The 25,089-nt window shown below is 35.3% G+C and overlaps 1 protein-coding gene across 2 annotated transcripts; it reads right to left on the bottom strand.

Annotated features, from left to right (window-relative positions):
- Positions 1-229: 229 nt before the first annotated feature.
- lman1 (lectin, mannose-binding, 1) lies at positions 230-21,194 on the bottom strand. 2 transcript variants are annotated; one of them, XM_088628915.1, is made up of 13 exons: positions 20,954-21,194; positions 17,878-18,032; positions 17,673-17,780; positions 16,347-16,408; positions 15,206-15,305; positions 14,832-14,955; positions 14,624-14,682; positions 13,846-13,978; positions 11,158-11,345; positions 10,729-10,799; positions 3,440-3,593; positions 3,043-3,164; positions 230-2,401 (listed from the first exon to the last, which is right to left on the bottom strand). In XM_088628915.1, exons 1-13 carry the CDS (start codon positions 21,150-21,152, stop codon positions 2,365-2,367), a joined length of 1,512 nt encoding a protein of 503 aa, XP_088485041.1. In that variant the 5' UTR covers positions 21,153-21,194; the 3' UTR covers positions 230-2,364. The 2 variants fall into 2 exon arrangements, with proteins under 2 accessions (XP_088485041.1, XP_088485042.1); XM_088628916.1 differs by having other exon boundaries at positions 11,158-11,342.
- Between the last annotated feature and the right edge of the window lie 3,895 nt (positions 21,195-25,089).

The following is a 25,089-nucleotide window of genomic DNA, read 5'->3' as shown; positions in this document are numbered from 1 at the left end:
ATATACAGACCTGGAGAGGTCAGTTCCTTATTTCATACTATTAAAATCATACACATGCAGTGCAGATTAATTTCTTAATTTATCACATCGATGCATTCTGTTTCCAATTTCATCACAACATTTCTATGGATTTTTACCACATTAACACTTTTACTAAATAAATTATGGAAACCAGCACTGATGCATATTTTAATAGAAAGCTAAAAGCACAACATGACCAACATCAATATTTACTTTCAACATTTATTTCTTATAACCAGGATGAAAGAAAAATATTGTCTGGGATGGCAGAATAAAATGTAATTCCATTCAGTACTCAAATTTCAGAGTACGGAAAAACAGGAAGGCATGTAAGCAATAGCGAAGAGACAGGAACCAATCTTTAATTTCAATATCAATACTGGTAGTGGCAATTTGGCTAATCAAAAGGAATATTTTTAATGGTAGTTTAGAAAGCTTTGTAATGGCAGAAATCACTGACACTTAAGCAGCATGGTGAGAGAACAGAACAGAGATAACTGAAGAGTTTGACCACTTGCAAGCTGAGCATCGTTACAGCACTATACTGAACATGGCACTGATGCCTTCGTCCCTGAGTTGTAATGTTGTACCTCACAACTTAGAAGTTGTAAAAGTTACCTTGGCTTTACAGACAGCTTATTTTGTATTTTTTCTACACATTTTACCACTACTGTTTCCAGCTTTATTTAGAATTCAAAAGTCTAATGGTTCAAAATTTAGTCTTATCTGAAAATTAAAAAGAAAATTAAGAAATTAGAAGACAATTCAAAAACAGATGTTCTTTATATGTGACCTAAGATTGCTTTTTTCCCCTGCATATGAAGTGAAAAGGTTAAGTCAGGCATCGCTTCACTCCCAGTTAAAATGTATGCTTCTGGCTACATCCACAGAGGAACCACCACTTTACTTTTGGGACTGGAGAGTGAAAAACATGCAGTAGGCGTAAAAGTTACCTGGACAGGACCAGATTTAACCTGACCTTCCTGTATCTAGTTTCATGACTGTCTCCATATTAGGTTCACTCAGTGCAAGCAGGGCTCTTAGAAACATGCAGGCATCAGCGATGCAAAATTTAGACTCAATTAGACAAGAGGGTGCAGAGAAACACCACTGCAGAACTCATACTGGAGAAGAACTCGGCAGTCAAGGCTCTTTACAAAATTTTACAGAGCACAACTAAGTACGTACATATTTGAGCAAATAAAACAGCAGAAAATTCTCTAAGAAAAGTCAGAAAACCAAAGAACCATTCCTATGCATTCTAGAAGTGATGTTTTAAACTCCGCTTTGGAATTTATGCACTACCCCACACTGTTACTCAAAGTTCATGTGTATACAATCTAGACTACAATACCAGTTTACAATATATTTGTTGAAAACACTGACAGGAGCCAATTGTTCATACTGTTGCAACTTAAACGAGCAGTAAAATCGAAGAATCTCTAGCAGGCAAAAAAGGGTTTAATGGAAACTCTCGGAATAAGGTCACATGAAAAAATCCAGTTTTGTCTTTTTTCAATTCTCTGTGTTCTAAATGTTGTTCCAAATGTAGATCCAAAAATATCTGAAAAACATTCAAGTCACTGTCAAAAACTTGCTTAGTTTTCTGCAAGAGTTACCATCCTGGTTTAGCAGAATCTGCTTTTTTGATTTGACTAATAAAGAGTTCCATTCAAGTTCTTTTGAAAGAAATTCTACTTTAAACATTTCAGCTATAGTATATACATCAACTGAAATGTTTTAGCTGAACTATAGAAAGGTTTACATCATTTTAAATTGTTAATTGTTATGAACTGATATTTATGACTTCTCATTTTAAAAAATTGCAATGCAAATGTACAGAATTGTGTTGAAACCTGAAAATAGCACTGATTTAGAAAACAAAATAACTAACCACCAGCTGTTAATTTTAAATGCTGCTTTGGGACTTCTCAAGAGCAATTCACAGAATTCATTAGATGTAATACCTGCTTACATAACATCTATGTCTGCTTCATTCTTTCTAGAATTCACCATAGCTTTGTAAGCTACGTGTATGGACAGTGGTTAACAAATTTTGTTATAATGGACAATTTCTATAAGAAAATCTGACTGAATTATAACAGCATAACACACAGGAGAAAACAAATCCTTAACAAAACATTTGCAAACATTCTTTGAAAACTTCACGTACATCTTTGATCAAACATACCAAGAAAAATAATTTGAACTTAAAATTTTATAATTGTCTCTACCAATATTCTTTAAGTACAATAATTTAACTTTTGAGAAAAAAAATTAAAAATTGACATCATTCACACAATTCTTTTTTTAGATTTTTCCACAGATAAACAGGAGTTTTCATCAAAAGAACTTCTTGGCAGCTGCTTCTTGTCGACTTCTGCAAAATAAATATATACATAAATATGCACAGCTCAGCAGCTTCTTTGTTTAACCAACCATTTTCATTAGTTAATGATGAAGTATCAAATCTTTTGTCTCCCATAATATAAATTCTATTATTTTCATGAGATAAGAAAAGCTACTGTTCACTTCACAATAAGGAAAGGCCTGGCCAGCATATAGGTAAAGTAGTATAACAGGTAAAACTGTTGGAATATATGAATTTTTCAGAGTTTATCCTTTGTAAATTAAGAGATTTTCACCTGACCCAAAGTGATCTGCCTGTCTGCAGCCACTTGAGAGCACTGCGATTAAGCCCGTTTAGAGGACCAGGGCAGGACTCATTAAGCATCTTTTCAAACTTCCCTGTGTTAGATCACAAGTCGGAACAGCAGAAAAGGTCCCTTTTATGAATACAGGTGAGGCCTCAGCCTCCAGACATTGCTGGTTTGAATCTGGAACAAGTCTTGAGCTATCCATGATCATGTTAGGATCCCCCCAGCTGTAGCCAACAATTAGATGAGTGTAGCAGAGATTTGATATTTTAATGATATTTTATATACAATATTTCTAATTCCCTTTCACTACATAGCCTACCATGGGGTAGGTCTTGTATAGAAATGTGCAGGACATACTCACCTGTACATTATGTAACCAATGAACAAGACCGTCTGAGCCGCAACTAACATGATGAAGTGAGCAGTGGAAAGGCATGATGGGAATGGAGGAATGTCTGGGCATTTAGTCTTTTCACCTGGCCCCTACACACAAAAAGAAATCACTATAGATAAGTACAAAATAATACTTTATTTAGCACAGGGCAATTTTCAAATGCACGAATAAAAGTAAAAGCACAATAAACATATCAAAATTAACATTTGAAAACAAAGGACAGAAACCATAACCAACATAATAAATCAAGTTTCATCTGCAAGTTGTGCTTCAGGCACATACATTTTGTCCTTTCCCAGAAATACAGTATCTACAGTACCCATGTTTTTCATAATAACGTGTCTAGATCTGAATATGCACTTACCCCATTACGCTGTATTAAATGGTCAAGGTCTCTTTTCACCAAATGAATGTGCTCCTTAATGTCATTGAAGTGCTGGACAGTCTCATAGGTTCCTGCTGAGTTCCCTTGGTTATGGACAGAGCCCACTTGTCTCATTGTATCCGACAAAGAACCCCTGAAACAAAATCGTACAGCTCTGTAAAAAAAATCTCACAAATTTAAAGTGACATTATTCTATAACTTGCATTTTCTTTGTCAAAGATGGAACAATAGTTAAGTGATAGTCAGTTTTGATAACCTACTGTTTCACAGTATACCATGTTATAAAATAAAGACATCTATAGTTCTTATTAACAGATCTGTAATGCAAATTAAAATTGAGTTAGTTAAAATGTCAATTAAAATATTAATTTTGCACATGCAGAACTGAAACAATATTATTCATATCATATTCAACATTGTTTAAACAACATGTTGAGAATATATGCCTTTGCCTTTTCCTTCTCTGCATAAATCCTTAGCATGCCTCAGATAAAATTGTTAGGACAGAGGATCCAATATTTATCAAGATTAAACACGTCACACCAGATACCAGGCAAAGTTCCAGTGGTTATCTGAGCCACAACTGTTTCTTACTCTATCAGTATAAAATAAAAACAAGCAAATGCCATTTCCATCTAGATATGGTAAGTATGGTAGTTTTTGTATTCATCCAAACAGTGAAAATAATTCCAATTCATGCATATGATTTATGCAAAAATGCTGGAGAAAACCTCTAACTTTCAGAAATGTTTGTCATATCTTTTCTAAGTTGATAATGAAGACTTTTAGGCATTATTTCTGATCATAACTGAAATTGCTCTGCAACAGAATTACATTATACTGCAGTGGTGTATTTGTAATTTCATCACAATGTAACAGTGCTTGAGAAGCCAGTAGATGCAGGCTCTGAGCATGGATTAATTATTACCTCACCACTTAACAAGCAATATTAAGTCTTAGAAACTGGCATTAGGTCTCGTTGTGGCACTTCAAGTAAACTAACTTCCTTATAAAACCTATATTTTAAAGCTTTATGCTACAGCTTGAAGTCTGTGCCTTCCTTAATCTTTTGATCCTTTTCTTCTCTAGCTCTCAAATGGCCATGCTCCTCTTAAAAATCTTACAGTTAAAGTCAGTGCTAGTGACAAGATAAACATGATTGTTAAATTAATCCTTTCTCAAGACACATGCTCCATCAGTAAATATTTTTTAATTAGTATCTCCTACTTACTTTAAGGTTTCTCCTCTGTTTTAAAGAAGATTAGTGAGACATTTCTCATGTGGCTTTTAATCCCTACCCTACTAATAAAGTAATCACACAATCATGATTTTGATCTTTGAACGATTGTCTCCTGTTAATCTGTCTTGAATCCTGCAGAATATTTCATTTGGGTTTCTTAACCCTACACAGAACAATCAGATCTATTAAGTTGGCATTTTGTTCTGATCTTGACATCTGTTAAAATAAAATGGGATGTCTTATGTTTTAATCACAGCTAGATTTTACAAATTAAATATATAAAATACAACAATACTTCAGAATTTCACTTTATCGATTCCTGCAGCAGTTGTTACACTTACATTATACAGCATCTGTTTTCGTCTTGCATATATCAGTATTTCACTGCAATTTTGTTATTTCTACGTAACATTATAAATACACAAATACACTACAGCTCAGAATATGATTCCAGGCATTAAAACTTCAGTCTGATTTTTAACCATTTAGATAGCCTTGTGTTCCTTTAGAATATACTTGAATACTTGGAAAGAAACCTTAACACATCACTCCTGCTTATTTGTTCCTGTGGGAAAAAAAATAATTGTTTTTAATATAGCACCATGAATTGTAAATATACCTTTTAATTATTTTAATCACTCTCAACTTGCCTTCACATTTCCTTTTAAAATCCACACTGTATGCTCCAAAATTACAAAATTACTTCATACTGTAGGTCTCTGCCTGCGTTTGCAAACTGCAATTATTGCATTAACATCTAATTTTGAATACAACATAAGTAGACTAGTATTCCTTTTAGTTTTTACTAAAATACACCACCAGTTATGCAAGAAAAAGTTTAAAGCATGCAAGCCTCTTCACCTTAAAAGTTCAGAAAGAATACAAAAGAATTACCAAATAATTAAAGTAAGAGTAGTGCTGTAAAAGGCATTTGGATTATCCTGTCCTGTTTGTGGTAACTGTTTTGTTAAAATGTGCTGAATTAAGACCCTTTCATTATTACTAGACTTACAGGGGTACTGCAATGCTATTTTTATAATTCGAGTTTAGAAAGAACCAGCACTGATGAATGCATTGGAAACCACAATAAAAGTAAAATGTAAACTGGAGGTTTTACACATTACTGTGTACATCACAAAATAGACAAAGTTTCCAGGTATGCGCAGTACCATATTCTGTGATTCAGAATGAGGCAACAAACCTTCCTGTCATGTGAGGTGGCCATATTATATTATAAACAAGCAGCAGGCTTCTGAATACATATCTTTTAATCCAGTAGAACAATTGCTCTTGACTTTGAGATGTTTTTGCTGATAAATACTACTTACTTGCTAATTCTGCATGCAGATCATGTTGGAACATTTCTGCAGTGAAATGTCAGCCACGCAACCTTTACTTATTTGCTTATACATCGCATTACATTAGTCATTATGGTGACTAGTGAGCAGGAAGAGCCGCTTTACATCACAATTCGCACAATCTTTCGCTCTCATCCGTGGCAAGACCAGGAGATTGCAACGACATTGGGACCATACGGTACTTAAACAAAGTTCATGATTTTGTGCTTAATTTGAAATTTGTAAATTGTTTTGTACCATCAACAAATGTATTTTGTTACTGAAATGTAACAACCAGTCTAAGAAATTGGGACTGTTGTTCCCCTTTAACACATCCTGAAGCACTACTCACTTAAAACAGTTCAGATGAGATGTAAAGGTTGCCTTACTATTGGGGAATGTTAAGTTAAGTAATCATTTATATTTTTTAAGTCACATCAACTGGACGTTGGGAAAAAATGGATCCTCTTTACATGTAGTCAGTTAACTACATTTTAATACTATGCAATTTTTATTTATTTATTTTTCTGTAATTTACATAAAACCCTAAATAAAAATAACTATTGTGAAGACTCATTACTGCCAGGTAAACTTGCATGGTGGCCATACAAATCACGTATATCTTAATAAATGAAGATTACTCTCTCCAATTAAATAAAGTAATTTTAGAATTACAAGACAATGATTACAATTCTGTAAAAAGAAAAGAGAAATGGGGAATTCCAAGACATGTAGAAAATGTACGAATCAACTACCACCTTGGAATAAGTTCTTAAAATGAGAGTAAATCAAGCTTCTGGGGAGTTTAAAAAGTGGATTTTTTTTAAAATGTAGCCATGTAAAACATGAACAAGTGCTTGAAGGATAACTTGGATTACTAAAATGAAATTGAAATTATTTAAAAACTTCAACTAGAGTTATTTAAGGAAAGAAAATTGAAAAGACGTGTAAGCATTTTCTCATACAATCAAAGGAATGTTCACTGAGAAAGTCCTTTGGTTAACCAAAGTTACTTTGGCGTATTAAAAAAAAGAAAATCTAATCTTCTTAATAAAAAGCACATCTTAAAATTAAGATCATGTTTCTGATGAAATTACATTTTCTTACGCTGTATTATTGCTGCCAGGAGGAATGTTTTTTTTTTCTCTTTTTCAAAATGTAAGATGATTAGAAATTTTAAGACTACTGACAAAGGAAATTGATTGGAGAAAATAAGTATGTACTCCTCTGGGAATAAAGTATCAAGAAAGCAATCAGATGATGCTCATGTTCTTGTATATAGAATGGATAGAATTTAAAAAGAGGGTGTAATCCTTCAAGTATATTTACAGCACTAAGATGTGACCTTCAGACTTCTGACTCTCACTGCTTTGTGTAAAAAGAAAAACATCCCAAAGCTGGGCACATGACCAAAACAAAATCTAATCTATTTTCTTAGCAAAAAAACTTAAAGAATATTAGAAATAAAGCTCTCTTAAATAAGCAAGTGAACATTTATTAAATGGTCTAGTCTTTATCTACTGGAAAGGACCTACTTAACATTAAAGAGACAAATCTCAATCACCACAATAAAACCTAAGCTTAGGGAACTGAGATTGAGAAAATCACAAACAAAAGTATGAAAGGACTTTATGTATCATGAACTAGACAAAGAAATGAACTATAATCACAATTCAATATCACAACAATTTAATCGCTTAAGATGTGATTAGTTTGTCAAGCTCAATTTTTATGTGTGCAGTGTACAGTAAATTATCATCCAACAACATTTACAGCTCTCAATTCAACTGTTTTGTTTTGTCAACAAGTGTTGCTGTGAAAATTAATGAGATGTATTATGCAAGACTCAGAACAAGAGCCTATAGATAACTAACACCAATGCAACATATCTAACATTATGTAGACTAGAACTGAAGAAAAGCAACAAAGCTTCTGCAAAGCTGTCAAATAACATTAAGTTGTTTTTAATAAGCACTACTAAATTAAAATGCACACCCGCCAGAAAAATGCTAGCTTTTTTCATGTGCATTTGTTTAAATCACTACATGATCCATGTACCTCTAAGAAACTTGTATTTTACAAGACACACCTTTCAGGATAATGTTATATATTTTGTTGTAACAGACTAGGGGAATGTTAATATTAATTAGCTTTAGCAGTTTCACAACAGCAGAGAGCAAACTGTCTGAACAAATCTAATTATGCTTTCAATACATGTACACTGTATGCAAAGTTAACATCCACAGACTCCCCAAGTTGATTTTATATGTACAGAGCAATAGGCCAGCCTTGAGTAAAACAAGTTCACACAATGTAGGAACAGAAGAAATTTCAACCTTCCTGCACCAATTACAATCAAACATTAATGTACTAAAACTTCAATATTTGCTAGTTCAATTTTCAGGATTTCGAGCAGAATTTTCAGTGTTCACTCTTTCCACATTCGCGGACCAAATTTATCTATTTGTGGGCTGCACAGCAGGAGATCAATATTTCACTTGACCTGCATCAGTCTCTGTTAACACAGCTATGTCTTAACTACAAAGAGTTAGTGTTTATGTAGCAATAGATCATGGATTATGTTTTACTAAGTTTCATTTAGAAACTCCATGTTCCCATCAGTTATCACAGTCTCATTTCTTATTTATTTTGCAGAAAAGGATAAGAAAAGAAATAAGTGGACAAATTGCAGGAGTAATACAGTTGGCAGAATGGGACTAAAGTAAGTACACAATCTAATTTTTGTCTATTTGTGTGCTGTAATAACATTTATTACAGTCCAGTAACATTGCATTTCCTATAGTAATACAAACAAGATGCAAAGTCAAGAAAAAGTGCTCTACTAGGATTGAAAAAAAAACTCTAATACTAGGTAATAATAATTAAAATTTCTTACACTTAAATATAGAGGTTTTCTGGATACTCTACTCATAGCACTTTATACAGTAGGGGACTCCCATCCACTACCATCAATATGTAGGCCCCACCTGGATGATGCACTTTGCAGCAGCCAAAGTGCGCCAGTACTCTCACCATACATCAGCTATCAGTAGGAAGGAGAAAAGAGTAATGAATCCAATTGAGATGGAGATTTTAAGGAGGCCATGACTGGTAAAGGCTAAGGGTACATTTGGCCAGGATGCTGGAGTAAGACCCCTACTCTTTTCGAGAAAAACCCTAGCATTTTTAATGACCACAAAGAGTCAGGACCTTGGTTTTACGTCTCATCCGAAGGACGGCCCCCTTTTAAAAAAATACTGTAAAAAAAGTTGTAAAAAGCTTTTTCTAATATAAAAGCTTTACTATCATCACAGTGATCTAATTTGTTTGCACATGCAACTTGAATTATAGGGGGAAAAACAACACTAAGTTTCCAATTCATTAGAACTACTTACTACCAATAAATAATAATACTGTTTCTGAAATCATTAAATGTTCTAACAAATTTTTTCAAAAAGTCTTTTTAAAAACTGGCATAGGAAAAGCTTATTTTGCAAGCTGTGGAAGAATACCCTATTTTCTTCAAGAGGTATTATAATCCACATTTGTGAATTCATGCATGAATTCATTCGCTGAAACCTCAAGGTACCTAACCCTCTCAAATACCAAGTTTTTCTGATAACAGCATACTACATGGAAAGACTGACAAAAATGGAAAACCTAAAAATTGTAAATAAGTAAAACTGATTATTAAAAACAAATGTATATCCTATAATAATAAAGAGCATATATACAAATAACTAAAGTCTCAGTACTTTAGCAACACTATAAAACCATATCACTATGAAATCCATATTAACTGAAAAGGACAGATGTTACTTGGTTTTTAAGTTTACATATCTATATAGTCTTAAATTGTACTACCTGCATGCTTTAATATATTTGTTCTTTATTACAATACCATTTGAGCTACATGTTTATTTCACAATCATGTTAACCAGAGCAAAAAGAACAAACATGTTATTGACAATGGGTTGTAAACAGATGCAAAGTGATGTTACATTTGGTGGAAGAATTGAAAATCTCATATATAATCAGGATTAGCCGAGTCAAAAGCAGCGTTACAAGATTTTAATTTGAGTCCACTGGTAAACACAAAAGCACAACATGTAACCTGTATCTGTTCGATATTAAATCTGTATTAGACCATAACTCATCCGAAATGCTGTTGCTAAGCTATCAAGTGGGATGAAACAATTTCTAGATAGGAGCTAAGGGATGTATCTACATATAGTTACTCAGAATTTACAAGAAGGTTAGTAAATTTAAATTTGTCTCCTATAAATTAGAAATTAAAACAGTATATTTAATTTTCTGAAATTAATCTTTCTTTCTTTAAATGAAAAATAATTTTAAATCTTGTATGAACTCTAAATGCAGCTATTAAATGAAATTTTAGCTAAACGTATGTGTAATATACAAGAGATCCAGCGTGAATTCAAGAAATACAATTGTGTAGCCCACAGACAATGATTAGTGCACATAACATTTGTAAAATCCCTAACTGAGTACCCTCCTATGAAGAGTTTACATGCAGATATACATGCATTAGATCTGAAATATCCTTCTTATCACACTTGTTTCTGTTATTATGCATAAAATAAAAGCAGCAGCCAACAGAGTATTGGTGCAGTTATTAATCAGAAGTGAAAAACGAAAAATAGTAGGAGGAGAAGTTTGTTTTTCTTTACCTGATCTCATTTAGGCTTTTCATCACTTCTTGTTGCGTTGTAACTATTGTATCAAGTTCTTGAGTGGGAATCTTGAAAAAAAAATGGATATGTACAATAGGCATTTAAGTAAAACAAATGATTTAATATTCAAACACATTTGATAAGTGTATAATACCTGCATCACAGTGTCTATCAGATCTTTTCCATATTAAAAAAGAGAATCTCACTCTTCAGGAGGCTATAGTCACTAAAGCTTATGATGTCAAAATGCCTTGCTGTTTTATCAGGAAGCCTCCACCATTTTATTTTTATTTTTTTATCGCTTTTGCATAAACTAAAAGTAGGACAGAAGAGAAGAACAGGGGAAAAAATAACCCCGTAGGAATACAGTAGGAATCTATAAGGAAGTTAAAAGTTTGTGCATGACAACACATTAACTGTACATACCTGTCCTGGCTGTCCCTGCGCTCCCCTTCGGCTGATCTCGTCAGTGACCACAGACACATATCGCCTCTGCTCATCCAGAATCATGCTTAGCTGACGGTGTAACTGCTTGATCTCCAGATGGATCCTGTTTTGGCCTTCAAACACCTGCCGGATCTCTCTGTCATTCACACTCTCGTACAGATCCTCTACTGAAAAAACATTGTCGTGGCAACGCACGACAATTCTCTTTTTAAAAACTGGCATAGGAAAACAAACTATGCATGAGGTAGCATTGTTCAGTGATGATTAATTTTAAACCAGACAGTTCTTTATACATGTAAAGATCATCTTTTTGAATGTATCTGACATACTTAAAGCAACTTCTGTATGCAATTTGTTGGTCAGTCATTCAATTGTACAATTATAATAATAATAATAATAATAATAATAATAATAATAATAATAATAAACTTTATTTTATATAGCGCCTTTAAAGGTGGCTTCTCAAAGCGCTTTACAGGATGACAATAACAATAAATAAGAAGACTACAACAATAAATAAGAAAATTTCACAAGACAGGACACAATTATAATTACAACAATACAACAATAACAATAGAGGAGACCGTGGAAGATGGTATTAAGAAGAGCAGAGGGGTGAAGAATGGAACCAGTTAAGTAAAGGCTTTTCTGAAAAGGAGGGTTTTGAGTCTGGATTTGAAGGAGTTTAGAGAAGGTGACTCTCTAATATCCTTGGGCAAAGAGTTCCAGAGCTTGGGGGCATAGCAGGAGAAGGCCCTGTCGCCCATACAATGTAGACGGGCTTGGGGGACAGTAAGGAGGGCAGAATTTGAAGAGCGGAGGTTGCGAGGTGGGGAGTAGGGCGATAAAAGTTCAGACAGGTATTGAGGTGCCAAGCCATGTAAAGCCTTGTAGGTGAGCATGAGGATTTTAAAGTCTACGCGGAATTTGACCGGAAGCCAGTGCAAGGACTCCAGGATAGGAGTAATGTGAACACTTGCACTAGACCTGGTCAGGATTCTGGCTGCTGAATTTTGGACATACTGCAGCTTGTTCAGAGTAGATTTAGATACCCCAGGGAGCAGAGCATTGCAGTAGTCAATTCGAGAGAATACAAATACGTTGATCAGCTTTTCAGCCACAGTTAATGATAGCATAGGGCGCAGTCTTGCGATATTTCTAAGGTGAAAAAAAGATGTTTTGACAGTATGCTGTACATGTGGGTCGAATGTTAAGCCAGAATCGAATATAACCCCAAGGTTTTTCAATTTTGATTGGAGCTCAAGTACAGAGCCATCTACAGACAGGGTTACAGGACTGGCTTTACGAAGTTGATGGGGGGTACCAATAAGCATGACTTCAGTCTTGTCACAGTTAAGATGAAGGAAGTTTTGAGTCATCCACATTTTTATGTCAGAGATGCAATTAGATAGAATAGAGACAGCCACATCAGTGTCGGGTTTGGTATGGATGTATATTTGAGTATCGTCAGCGTAAAAATGAAAGCTGAGGCCATGTGATCTTAAAAGCTGACCAAGTGGGAACATGTAAATGCTGAAGAGCAAGGGGCCCAGTATTGAGCCCTGAGGGACACCAGACTTGACAAGACCAATTTCAAACCTGTACCCATTGAGAGAGACAAAGTGACAGCGATCAGTGAGGTAAGACTTAAACCATTTGAGGGCAGTGTCAGAGACTCCAAATACAGTCTCGAGACGAGAAAGCAAGATGTTATGGTCAACAGTGTCAAAGGCAGCACTGAGATCAAGAAGGATGAGTATGGAAAGAGAACCAGAATCAGAAGCTATTAGGAGATCGTTGGTGACTTTGACTAGGGCGGTTTCTGTGCTGTGAAGTTGACGGAAGCCAGATTGGAGGGGTTCGAAAAGGTTGTTTGTCATGAGGTGGTTATGTAACTGAAGTGTGACAGCACGTTCTAGAATTTTAGAGAGAAAGGGTAAGTTGGAGATGGGGCGAAAGTTGTTAAGATTGTCGAGAGCCATGTTAGGCTTCTTTGGCACTGGGGTAATAGCAGCAGTTTTGAGGACCGTTGGTACAATGCCGGTGCTCAAGGATTCATGTATTATATTGAGGACAATGGGACAGAGAGAAGAGAAACAGGACTGGAATAAAGTGGTGGGAATGGGATCTAAAATAGATGTGGTGGGTTTCATGCGCGTAACTAGTTTGTTTAGGGATGCTGAGTCAAGAAGAGAGAAGCTGGAGAGACGGGAACCAGAGAAGTTAAGTGTTAATTAAGTGTTGGAAATAAAAAAAAAAAATAAGGATTTATTAATCATTAAGCATACATATAAATCTTTGCTGGCTGAACAACAACAGTTTCACAATAAAAGACTAACAGTCGCAAGGAAATGCATTCCAATATAAAAATCTGATGAACTGCTCACAATACCATCAAAGTAAGAACAATGAAATTCCACCACTGTGATCTACAGATCAATGCCACATAATCATGTATAAAAACCATACTTTAAATTATAACCATTCATTCTAATAATATAAATTCTACATTGAGCTACAGTTCAATAAGAATTGAACTGGATTAGCAAAATATAAAGGTGCTGGTTGGACCAACATTCTGCAAATGAGCAAAGTAAAAAAGCCACTGTATGAGTAACACTGGAATAAACAGCAAAGGCAGTCCACACAGCAAATCAAAGTACTGACCAGGTTCTCCTTGGACATCTGGATGTTCTTTCTGAAATTCTTCCTTCTTCTTGTCAAGCTCCTGTCGAAAGCTTTCGAACTCCTCTTGATACTTGTCCTTTTCTTCTTTGGGAATTTCAGCTTCTGGAGGAGGCTTAAAGAATTAAATGAAAACATAAAACATTTAACTAACAAGTGCCTTTTAAATGACTGAAAAACTGCAAGTTGGTGCAAATTTCCATTGAGGAGAATTCAAAAGGATATATAACATTCAAAATAATCAGGAGGTTTACTATCTAGATGCAAATCTTGTTTTGAAAGATCACTGCAAAGCAAGATTTCTGAAAAATGCTTGGATATTGATACAAAAACTAATTTCGGTAAACTGAGCATTCATTCAACAGCATTCCTCCTCAGTTTTCAATAAGCTCTAATTTTAAGAATTGTATTTTAGGGAACTAAAACCAAATTCAAACTAAATCATTAATCGGAGGGATAATTTTCATTATTTTTTGTTATATACTGTAGATTATAAAAGCATTGTTGTTGTAATATCTTATAAGTATTTCTTAACTATAAAAACTAGGGTGCAGAATAGGGTTTCGGCAAGATTGTTGATCTTGATTCTAATTGGTTTAGAATGGTTTTATGGTTCTTATCTTGATTCTACATCAGGTTTCACAAGCACCATCAATGGTACAACAGTTCCCTACTGTATACCATGCTGTATTGTCCTAAAACAAATTATGTCATTGTTTTTGTCACCCTCATTTTTCTGACTGAGATTTAAAAACAATACCGGTTTTTGTCCTGGTTCTGTTAATCTGAATGTCAAGAAGGACAGCACATCATGATCATCTGCAAAAAAAGAAACAGATTTAAGCTACTGTACAGGCAAATTCATTTTGAAAATCAAATGAAAAATTATTCATTTGTCTCAGATTTTATCACTGAATTAACACACCCTGAAGGACAATGAGTCCTTCAATGAGAAACTGGAAACTTACCAGCCAGCCCTCCTGTAGCTGCTGAAATCCCAAAATGCCCTTCCTTTGGGATATGCATATTTTCAATTTTGGCACAGAATTCATAATCATCCTTATCTGGAGTAAAGCCATTGTTTATCATAACCTGAAAAAAAGTTGAAAAAAATAAATATTGTAAAGTTTAGCATTAAAATACAAGAAGCTGATACTGCTTTTTCTTTCTTGACACTGAAGAGCCCAACTGGATAGAGAAACAGAATAATGCCAAAATACCAGCAGAAAATAACACTGAGTTTCAAGCAATTCCAGTTATTTCCAGTAATTTCAGAGAGGTGTATAGAATGACTGTACAGTTAAGGACTCATTCTCTTAGATTCCGTTTATGTGGTTCTTACCGTCAATGACTTCTGGTAGTATGTGATTTTGGCTCTGACTGGATAGGGCTTGTTTCGGAAGTCTCTCAGGCATGTTCCCAGGGCTTGAGTTGAACCATCACTATAGGATTAAAGTAAAAAAAAAAAAAACAGTACCAAAACAAAATTAATAAATTCAAGTAAAAAACTAAATGAAACAAAATGTACAATTCTGAACTGACAATGGCATTCTTATTCATCTTGCATGTCAATATATTCTCACTTATTACAGATGTATTTTTGCCATGAGCAAACCAGAAGCAAAAATACATTTATAATGTCTACATAAATGAATGTGGCTAAACATTAAAAACACCCTATTAATTTACACTCCCTGTAGCATAGACAGGGTCCAGTTTCATAAAAGCTAAATCTCTTCCAGATTTAGTTTAATTTGTTTCTATTCAAACACCAATCTTTTAAACAGTTAAATAAAATGTTTGCTTATACCAGGGTTCTGGTGGGAATTTCATAAATGTATTTCACCCCAAACACATAAGTGTGTTGCACATGCAAACATTACAGAAGTCAACTAACCCGTTTTCCATCTGTTCAAATTAAGATGCAGAAATAAGGGCTGTAAAACTCAAAACATTTGACTAATGTAGCAAGAGCCTGCACTTCAACTTGAATAATGAGTCTTTGAAAAAGTTCTTCAGGATCAACTAACCTATTCCTTTTTTTTTGTTTGTTTTAAATAGCACTTTTCCCCATCAGAAACAAACCCCTTCTGTATATGCCTCATCCATCACTGATGGGAAGCAAGCACCAGCATGGTAGCCCCTTTACGTACCCAATAAGGTACAGAAGTGATAAATTACATTACCAGTTGAATCTGTAACTTGAGAGTAAACTCAATGCCTTCGTTAAATGTTTTTTCTCCCCCACAGTGTACTATAGGATAAATATACCAGGAAATTAAGAATAAGGAAGTACCTCAACATTGCAAACAGAGAAATACCATAATATTACAAGTTTTCTAAAGTCATTTTTAATTTTATAGCAATGCAGTCAACTGAAAGCCTAATAAAATTAGAGTTTTAATACATGTAAGGGCGAAAGACGTCTATTTAAAGTTTAAAACTATGCTAATATGAAATGAAGGCAAAACTTATATACTTACTTCTGATGATCATATATTAGCTTTCCGTTGTTTCCAACTATAAAAACAGCAGGGTTGTTTTTCTAAAATATAAAAATTAAGATAATGCACATTAATTGTAAGACAAAGGGTACCCATTTAATTTCAAGCCTTGTTTTGTATTTCAGATTTGGGAAGAAAAAACATTTCCAATATACTGCAGGAAAGAAACCATTCAACATTAAGTCATTAGAGCATTCAGTGTTCATCCTGCACCATCACTAGACCACAGCTGCGCTAGCAACTGACAGGAAACACCTGTAATGACTCGGACGCAGTCAACAGTGTGTGACGACCCAATGGCAGAATTGTCAGACTCAGGAGGACCAACTGAAGGACAGCTACTGCATATCCAAATCGATGACAGATAACTGTGAAGGTACCCCTATGACTGTAAAATTTTATATCATGCTAAGATCTGTGTAAGGCCACAACAATGACCAGTGGAAGTAGCTGACAGCGTAGTTGTATATGGTAATACCACAGTACAGTACATTCAAGAACACGTTCTGAGGTCTCTTACTGCCATTGCTCCATCAACTGAAATGATTATTCAATGTAATTGAAAATGGTAAAACCTGTTCCCTAAAACAAGGGCTAGTCAAGACATTCTGCTTCACCTTGGCATTAGCAGTTTGCATTCACAAGTTTACCACTGATCCAACTATTCACTGGACTGCAGTCTATCCTATGGGATAAACTGACAAAATCTGCAGGTTTGACAGCATCTTAGGAAAATGAATAAAGTAACAATTCTGTGTGCTTTGCGGACTCTTGTGATTACATTTATACTGCATTGTTTTTAGTGAAGTAGTGAGTGTGAACCTCCTGGGACGTGTACAACACCACTGTTTTTCCCCAAGATTTGAGCCTTTTCATAAAGTAAAAAGCTTTCTTTTGTGCTAAAATATTGACAATTGTAATAAATTATGATGGAGATGAGAGAGTGTTTACTGCTTTTTTACAGGTTTGTAATCAACTTCCGTTAGACAGCACCTAATTAGTCTTGTGTGTTATTTTCCTTTATGAAACTCATTTTCAAATTAGACCTTTTTCAGTTTCACGAAATATTACAACTATTCATAGGCTTATCGTATTAACTTTATTTAATGCTTGCCCAATTACTTAAATGTAACAAACATATCTGACCATTTTACATCTAAACATCTTTTACATTTTACATTTACCTTATATGAATTCTTTGTTTTCAATGTAATTCTTAAATTTATATAATTTATTTCAAGTTGCCCTAAGGAATTTATGCATTTCCTATTTTTTTTTATTTAGCATATTTCTTACTGCACTAACCTTCCCATCATTATCGAAAGAATCAAAGAAAATTCCGAGTCCATTCCATAGGTCAGCTGCTCCAAAGACTGGACCATCAAGCCCTTGCTCTGATGTGTACCAGATTGCCTGTTTGGAAAGAAGCAAGGCAGGAAGAATGTCCATTATACATTTTTAGCTTTAAATGCTCAACAATCTTCAGATTAAATGTCAGGGAGTTACTTACAAGCCCATCAGCTCCCAGCCGACCTCTGCCAGACACTCTGAATGTTACTTCCACCTCCCAGTTTTCAAATGCAGCTGTGTTTTTTGTCCACACAGACCCTTTCTGGCTTCTCAGAGATGGGGTGATTCGGATTTGATCTGAACTTGGGATGGCATCTGAAACATGTTGACCATATTGAATGAATGGTTTATCACAGTACTGACAGTGCATAGAACCATCTACATACCCCACAAAACCCCATGCCAAAAAAGCCAAACATGACAAACAATTTTCGCCCCATCTCCAACTGACCCTTTCTTGCAAAGATTCTAGAATACGCTGTTACAATTCAGCTAAATAACAACCTCAAAAAACCTTTTCGAACCCCTCCAATATGGCTTCCGACAGCTTCAAAGCACATAAACTGCCCTGGTCAAAGTTACTAATGATCTAATAACTTCTGATTCTGGTTCTCTTTCTATCCTTATTCTCTTGATCTCAGTGCTGCTTTAAACACTGTTAACCATGATATCTTACTTTCTCATCCTGAGACTGTGTGGAGTTTCTGACACTGTTCTTAAATAGTTCAAGTCTTAGCTCACTGTCACTTTGTCTCTCTTAGCATATGTAGGTCTGAAATCTTACTCGTTAAGTGTGGTGTTCCTCAGGGCTCGATGCTGGGCTCTCTACTTTTCAATATTAACATGCTTCCACTTGGTTGCTTTTAAGATCAACTCTCACTTCTATGGTGAAGATACCCAAATCTACATCTATACCAGACCTGACACTGATATGGCTGTCTCTATTCTCTCTAATTGTATCTTTTGCATAAAAATGTGGATGACTCAAAATGTCCTTCATCTAAACTGTGACCAGACTGAAGTCATGCTTATTGGCACCCCCATCAACTTTGTAAAGTCAGTGCTGTAACCCTATCTGTGGAGGGTACTGTACTTGAACATCAGTCTAAATTGAAAAACGTGGGTGTGATATTTGATTTGGGCTTGATATTTGACCTATATGGGCAACATATTGTCAAAACACCATTCTTTCACCTCAGAAATATCACCAGTCTATGTCCTATGTATTTGATAATTGTTGCTGAAAAGCTTATCAATACATTTGTCTTCTCCGGAATTGATTACTGTAATGCTCCACTTGCTTTGATTTTTAAATCCACATTGAACAAACTCAAGTATGTCCAAAATTCAGAAGCCAGAATCCTGAATAGGTCTAGTGCTAGTGATCATATTACTCCTATCCTGGAGTCCTTGCACTGGCTTCCAGTCAGGTTTCGTGTCAACTTCAAAATGCTACAGTATCTGTCCCCCAAACCCATCTACACTCTATGGGTGACAGGGCCTTCTCCTGTTATGCCCCAAAGCTCTGGAACTCTTTCACTAAGGATATCAGAGAGACACCTTCCCTAAACTCCTTCATATCTAGACTCAAACCTTCTTCTTGAGAAAGGCCGTTACTCAACTAGCAGTAGGTTTATTCCATGCTGAAAAGAGAAGAAAGCAAACACAATGTTTCGGCCTCGGAGCCTTCTTCAGGTGAAATGTTGTGTTTTCTTTCTTTTCTTTTCAGCATGGAATAGACCTATTGCTTGTTCCTTTGCAGCCTACACATGCTGATGCAGCTACCCACCTTTAATTAACTAGCTCTGTTATTTACTCCTCTGCTCCTATTGTATTCAGTACCCACACTTACTCTCTCCTCTCATTGTGTATTTTCATTGTGCATATCTTGTGGATTTTTTTATTGTTGTCATTCTGTAAAGCACTTTGAGAAGCCACCTTTAAAGGTGCTATATAAAATAAAAGATTTGTAACAAATAAGTACAATTTTATATTTAAGTATTTTAATGAACTGTTTTTCTTCAGTAAATTGCGTATGACCTTCAGCTTGTGCTACAGATAAACAAAATCGACTCTACTACAGAATATTAGAAATAAGAGTTTTATTATTTAGAAATTAAAGGTAGCAAAAATCCTTGTTTGGCAAAGAAAGTATGAAAAAGATCATTTCAGGCTGTCACTTCACCCAAGCACCATGATATTTTACCTGAGGAAGAAATACTTGTCACAGAGCAGATGAAGTGAACCTACATGGACTTTGACACTGTGCAGCCACACAATACTTTGAAGTAATGAACATGGATATTGAATAAAAATGTAAACATAACAGAAATGCAAGAGCACTGACTCAACTAAAAGAAACAATGTAAAGGATAAATGTGCCGAAGTCATACCTCTTGCATACAGACTAATTTTTTTTAATTTTGGTTTTAAAACTGACTGGTTTCCTTCTCTTCACCAGAGTTCTGTGCTGCTGCACAGCACAAAACAGCTTTTCCCCCAAATGTTTTAGACAGAAAGCCATACCAGCCTTTATGTTGTAGACAGCTGCGAACTGAAAGAAAGTACTTTCTACTGGAGTGGCTGCAGATAAATGCTAATATGTCAGGTTAATCTAAGAAAAGACCTCAGACACTCCATTACATAGAAAAATTAGCAAGGTTTTCTGCCGTACATTTTCATAAAGTTACTTTTATCTAAGTGAAGTTCTGAAGAGTCCCACTCCAAACAGAGCTGAACAAAACAAATAGTTTATCGTTAAGCACTACTGTAACTCATGCAAATCGAGAAAAAATAACTGCAGCGCTAATTCACGGTAACAATAATACCATTACCATGCAAAGAAACACAAGTAGTGATTAATTCTACACTGAGAAGTTGAAAGAGCAAAGCACACAACGTTTCGGCTGGCAATGTAGCCTTTTTCAAGTTTATGTATATTATGATCGCCATTACGGTTTCAGATTTCATCATCAAGAGAAATGCACATGTACTGCATGCAGAGGAAATTAAACACAAATTGCATTTAATGATTTCCAATACGTTTCAGCACGGATTTTTCCAATGACAGCAGATTGCACAGTGCGCAAACAAACATCCAACAAGCTGTGTCATTTGTATACCTGCAATCTTTATAACGGGAAAATTGTGTTTATTAGTCTGACTATATTCTGCCTATATATTAATACAGAAAAGCTATTGCTCGTGTAGTATGAATACTGCAAAAAAAAACTTACTTCCAGTGTGCACCCAAAAAGGAATAGTGCCGTCGCTCTGCGCAAGATGAGGTCCTTTGAAACTGTATTTGTATTCAAACCGGCGATGTGGCGAGTCCTGGGAGCTCTGAACAACGTCCGCAGAAACCAGGTGAAATATTAAAGTTAATATTAATAACCTAGTTGCTACAATCAAGCACTTTTCTATGGACACCGCCATCTTTCAGTCCCACTGCTGACGTAGCGCAGACTGTAGGGGATGTCGGGAATTCCAGCACAGCCAACAGGGCGCTTTCTCATTGGACTATAGCTGGAGGGTGACGTACACACTAGTCGGGGTTTGGTGCGCTGTGGTGGGTAGGGGGAGAGTTCAGTTGAGTCGTGTACTGTATATATTATTTTACTATTGCCAGACCATAAAAAGCTCAGTTAATAATTTGGAATCTAAAGATTTGTTACTTGTTGTTTGTATGGTAACTTCTTGATTGATCCATCTCGTTAGAATTATATAGCAAGTTTGAATAACAATACACGTTTTTAGATAAACTGACATAAAAAAGGTTTATGGTTGCTAATTTGGTTACATTTGGTAATGAATCTATAAATTCCTTATGGCAAATAAGGATGACATAAAACTGTGTGATGATAAAAAACGACAACTTTACCACAAATTTCAGCCATTGCCTCTGTATTTTAGGTTTGACTAATACCTAACTTTATCACATCTGTCCTAAACAGTTGCAGCCATAGCTATAGTCCAAAAACACAAGGTGCTGTGTGTGGTGGGGATTGTACTGAGTTGCCTTCGAACAGCCTTAATTGAGTCCTTGCAGGGCTGAGCCACTGTATGCTCATTATTGTACATACAATAATAAGCAGAAAGACATGCAGCTAGTAGAGAATGGATGCTATCATCAAGAAAGCCAGGCTAGTTAAACCGTATTTTATATTGTATATGAAGTTTTAAATCTTCCTGACAGAAGAATAGAGTTTTAAAGTAGTGCTAGTCCTGTATTTTATATTAATCATTACTTTTGCAAACATAAAGTCATCAAGTCAGTATAAGGGCAGGAAAATAAATTCAGACAAAAAGACAGGACAGCAGCTAGGACATACAATAGTGTATATTCTCCATCTATTAGCCCAACATTGTCAAGTTCATTTATTTAAAGTAATGAAATCAAGTAAAAACAACTCTCCCTCTTGTGTCATACACACCCACTGTCTGCATCCAGAAGAGATAGGATGTGGTATTCCAGCCTGTTGTAGTCCAATTCACTTGAAGGATGCACCACATCTGGCAGACCCAAGCAGATTTGGATTTTGAGCTTAAAACACATATACTTTTCAAATGCATTTCTCTGCTAATTCTCGTTATTTACATTTTTAACAATACCAGTAAATAACAGTGTTTTTAAGTACTCCAACGTACAGTATGTATACAGGAAAAGCAACTAGCATCTTGTTTTGTGCACCATTGATCTATGTTGTACACAACAGTGATTATTGAGGCATTTTATTGTATTGACCTCTGCTATTATTAATTGAACAATAACTGATTGGCAAATTCCACATTTAGACACAACTAAATTAATAGACTTCTAAAACAATTAAATACTTTTTTGGTATTGTGGTAATTTTAAGGAGGAATCTCAAAATTTATATTTTACTCACTTTCTGTAAAAAGGTAACTGCTTTTGTATGCAGACTGGAAAAGAGGAAACAGGAGATTTTGCAAAAAGAAAGAAAGTATTTTAAACACTGAAAAATTTAACTTTAATAGAGGTTTGATGTTATGCCTAACAGGATTGTTGTGAATGACAGTTTTTGACTTTTGAACTTCATGTTTATTATCTCCCTTGTCGATTATTGTTTTTTTTCTTGTTCAAAGTTTCTCAGGGTATTAATTTTGTTTTGAATGCAGCAGTTCCCTATACATGTTTTGTAGTTGATGCACTTTGATGTACTTTATTTTTTTCAATAAAGCTCATCTACAATCTGTAGTTCATATACTGCGGTATAATAATACAATTAATTTGCTTGCATTTGTATAGTGCTAAAGGGTCCTAATCTGGTTTACACAAAAGAAGGCACCCACTTTACGTATCACGCAAGAGCAGCACCCACCTAGGTGACAGACAACAGCCCCACTGCTCAGCACGTTAGATTGAAAAGCAAGAACTGATTGAAATGAGAGGGTTATTGAGGGAGGCCAGCTTGTGTAAGTGCAGAGTTGGACTCATCTTATAAGCCATGAGATAGGATCTCTTGCAGTTAGTAAGGAACTTGGTTTAAATTCTCTTCATACGAGTGGTGCCTCCTACAGCACAGCATATTGGGTCATTAATGTAGACATTCTGCTCTACAGAAACTGTACTGGTCCATCAACACCACTATCAGCAACTGTGAGTGTTATGTGTAAAGTGTCATACTGTATGTATTAAGGTTTTCCTTTCAGGTCTCCTGCCCCAGTATAAATTGAAATATTGAATAATTTAAATATAAAAGTCAATTGGTGATATTAGTACTTTACAGAAAGTATTTCATTATACTAATTAACGTCTCTAAATAAATTATAGTGCAAAATTATAATTATATTATTATAATGCAAAAAAGCTGGTATACACCTAGAATGACAGGAACAAATAGATATGTATTTAAATTGACAATTTCTTCTGAGATACTACCCTTCAAAGTTCTTAATAGCATAAAAAACTACTGTACATTTCATGGTTTCATAATTGTAGTTCTTTTTCCTTGAGAAGTGCAACGTCTTTCAGGATTGGGGTGGAGCAGTGGCTCTGTGGCTAAGGATCTGTACCTGTGGCTAGAAGGTTGCAGGTTCAAATCCTGCAGCTGGCAGAGGAATCCTACTCCACTGGGTTCCTGAGCACAGCCCTTAACCCCAGGGGTGCTGTACAATGGCAGACCCTGTGCTCTGACCCCAGGCTCTCTCCCTGTCTGTGTGTCTCTTGGAGAGCAAACTGGGGAATGTGCAAAGATAATTCCTAATTCCTAATGTTGTTATTATTATTAAGGCATTGAGCATGTGTTCTCTTTCATGGCACAAAATATGGAAATATGGATACAAAGTTCGGATTCAGATTCAGATTATCAGAAGTAAGAAAGCTTATTAATAGGTGATATGCTCATGCCCATGAGTACAATATTAAATTTTTAATTGGATTTTAGGCTGTATGTATTAAAGCAAATTATGCTGGGCTGTTTTTGCCTGTGATTCATTTTTTTTTTGTGATCCCCCTTAGAAATAACAATAGCACGTGTCTGTGTTATACATCTAATGTAGTTTCTAGTTTTATGGAGATAAATTTTAGTAGATGTACAGTACAAAGAAAATGCATCCTAAAATTAAGAGCATCATTTAGCATTCCTGGTGATGAGAGCTCTGCATCGTTTTTGCATTCAGGCCATACAAGTGCAAGTTTTGGAATCTATGACTCTTCCTGTTTCGTTAACAGACTGACCTGGGCATTAACACTCCCCTCTGCTAGAGGTTGCCTTGGAAACAAAGCTTCCTGCGTGTAATCCCAGATTATCCAGCTCTTTATCCTACATGTGACCCCTTAATTGCTTGCTAAATTAGATTTTTTTTATGAAATCACAAGAGGAGGTTAATATGTTCGTGCAGAGGTGGTCAAGCTAAAATGACAGAGCAATGAATGGGGTTCAGGTTACATGATCCCTAAAGGCGTCTCATTCAGAGGGAAGCCCCAGTCCCCCAGTGGGTGGTGGAGTTTTGCAACAATACCTCTGTCACTCACTTTCGTCTTCCTGCATTTGACAGTTGCCAATGTGTAATGAAGTCTAACTGTACTGAGGCATCTTAAAAGGATTGTAAGCTATAGTATATCTATACTGTATACTATAGTATTATCTCTTAATAAGTGCGCATTTTTATTAAATACAGGTAACTTTTCTACCGAGAACACGAAGGCATGGGTCTATATTCAGAAAATACTTACAGTTCTACCACATTGCATTTTCACTTACCTGTACCCTTTTACAAGGGGGGAAAAATATAGTTTGTTCAGAGTCCAGTGCCAAGCAAGAATCTGATCCTGCTATACAACAAGTAGAGCTACACTGGAAAGTTAAAAGAAGAAGTAAAATCCATAAATTTGGGTTTCAAGCAATAA

This window comes from Lepisosteus platostomus, chromosome 4 (genome assembly GCF_059453375.1).
Source record: "Lepisosteus platostomus isolate fLepPlt1 chromosome 4, fLepPlt1.hap1, whole genome shotgun sequence".
In the NCBI taxonomy this organism is placed as follows: Eukaryota; Metazoa; Chordata; class Actinopteri; order Semionotiformes; family Lepisosteidae; genus Lepisosteus; species Lepisosteus platostomus.
The sequence above is the reverse complement of the archived record's forward strand: the minus strand, read 5'-3'. Positions and strand labels throughout refer to the sequence as shown.

Excerpts from the sequence above, each read along its gene's own strand:
- lman1 (XM_088628915.1), bottom strand. The coding sequence starts at position 21,152 with ATGGCGGTGTCCATAGAAAAGTGCTTGATTGTAGCAACTAGGTTATTA. Across the intron at positions 15,306-16,346 it reads CTAATATATGATCATCAGAA|TGATGGTTCAACTCAAGCCC; the intron begins GTAAGTATATAA and ends TTAATCCTATAG. Across the intron at positions 3,594-10,728 it reads AAAAGCCTAAATGAGATCAG|GGGTTCTTTGTCGGATACAA; the intron begins GTAAAGAAAAAC and ends ATTTTGTTTCAG.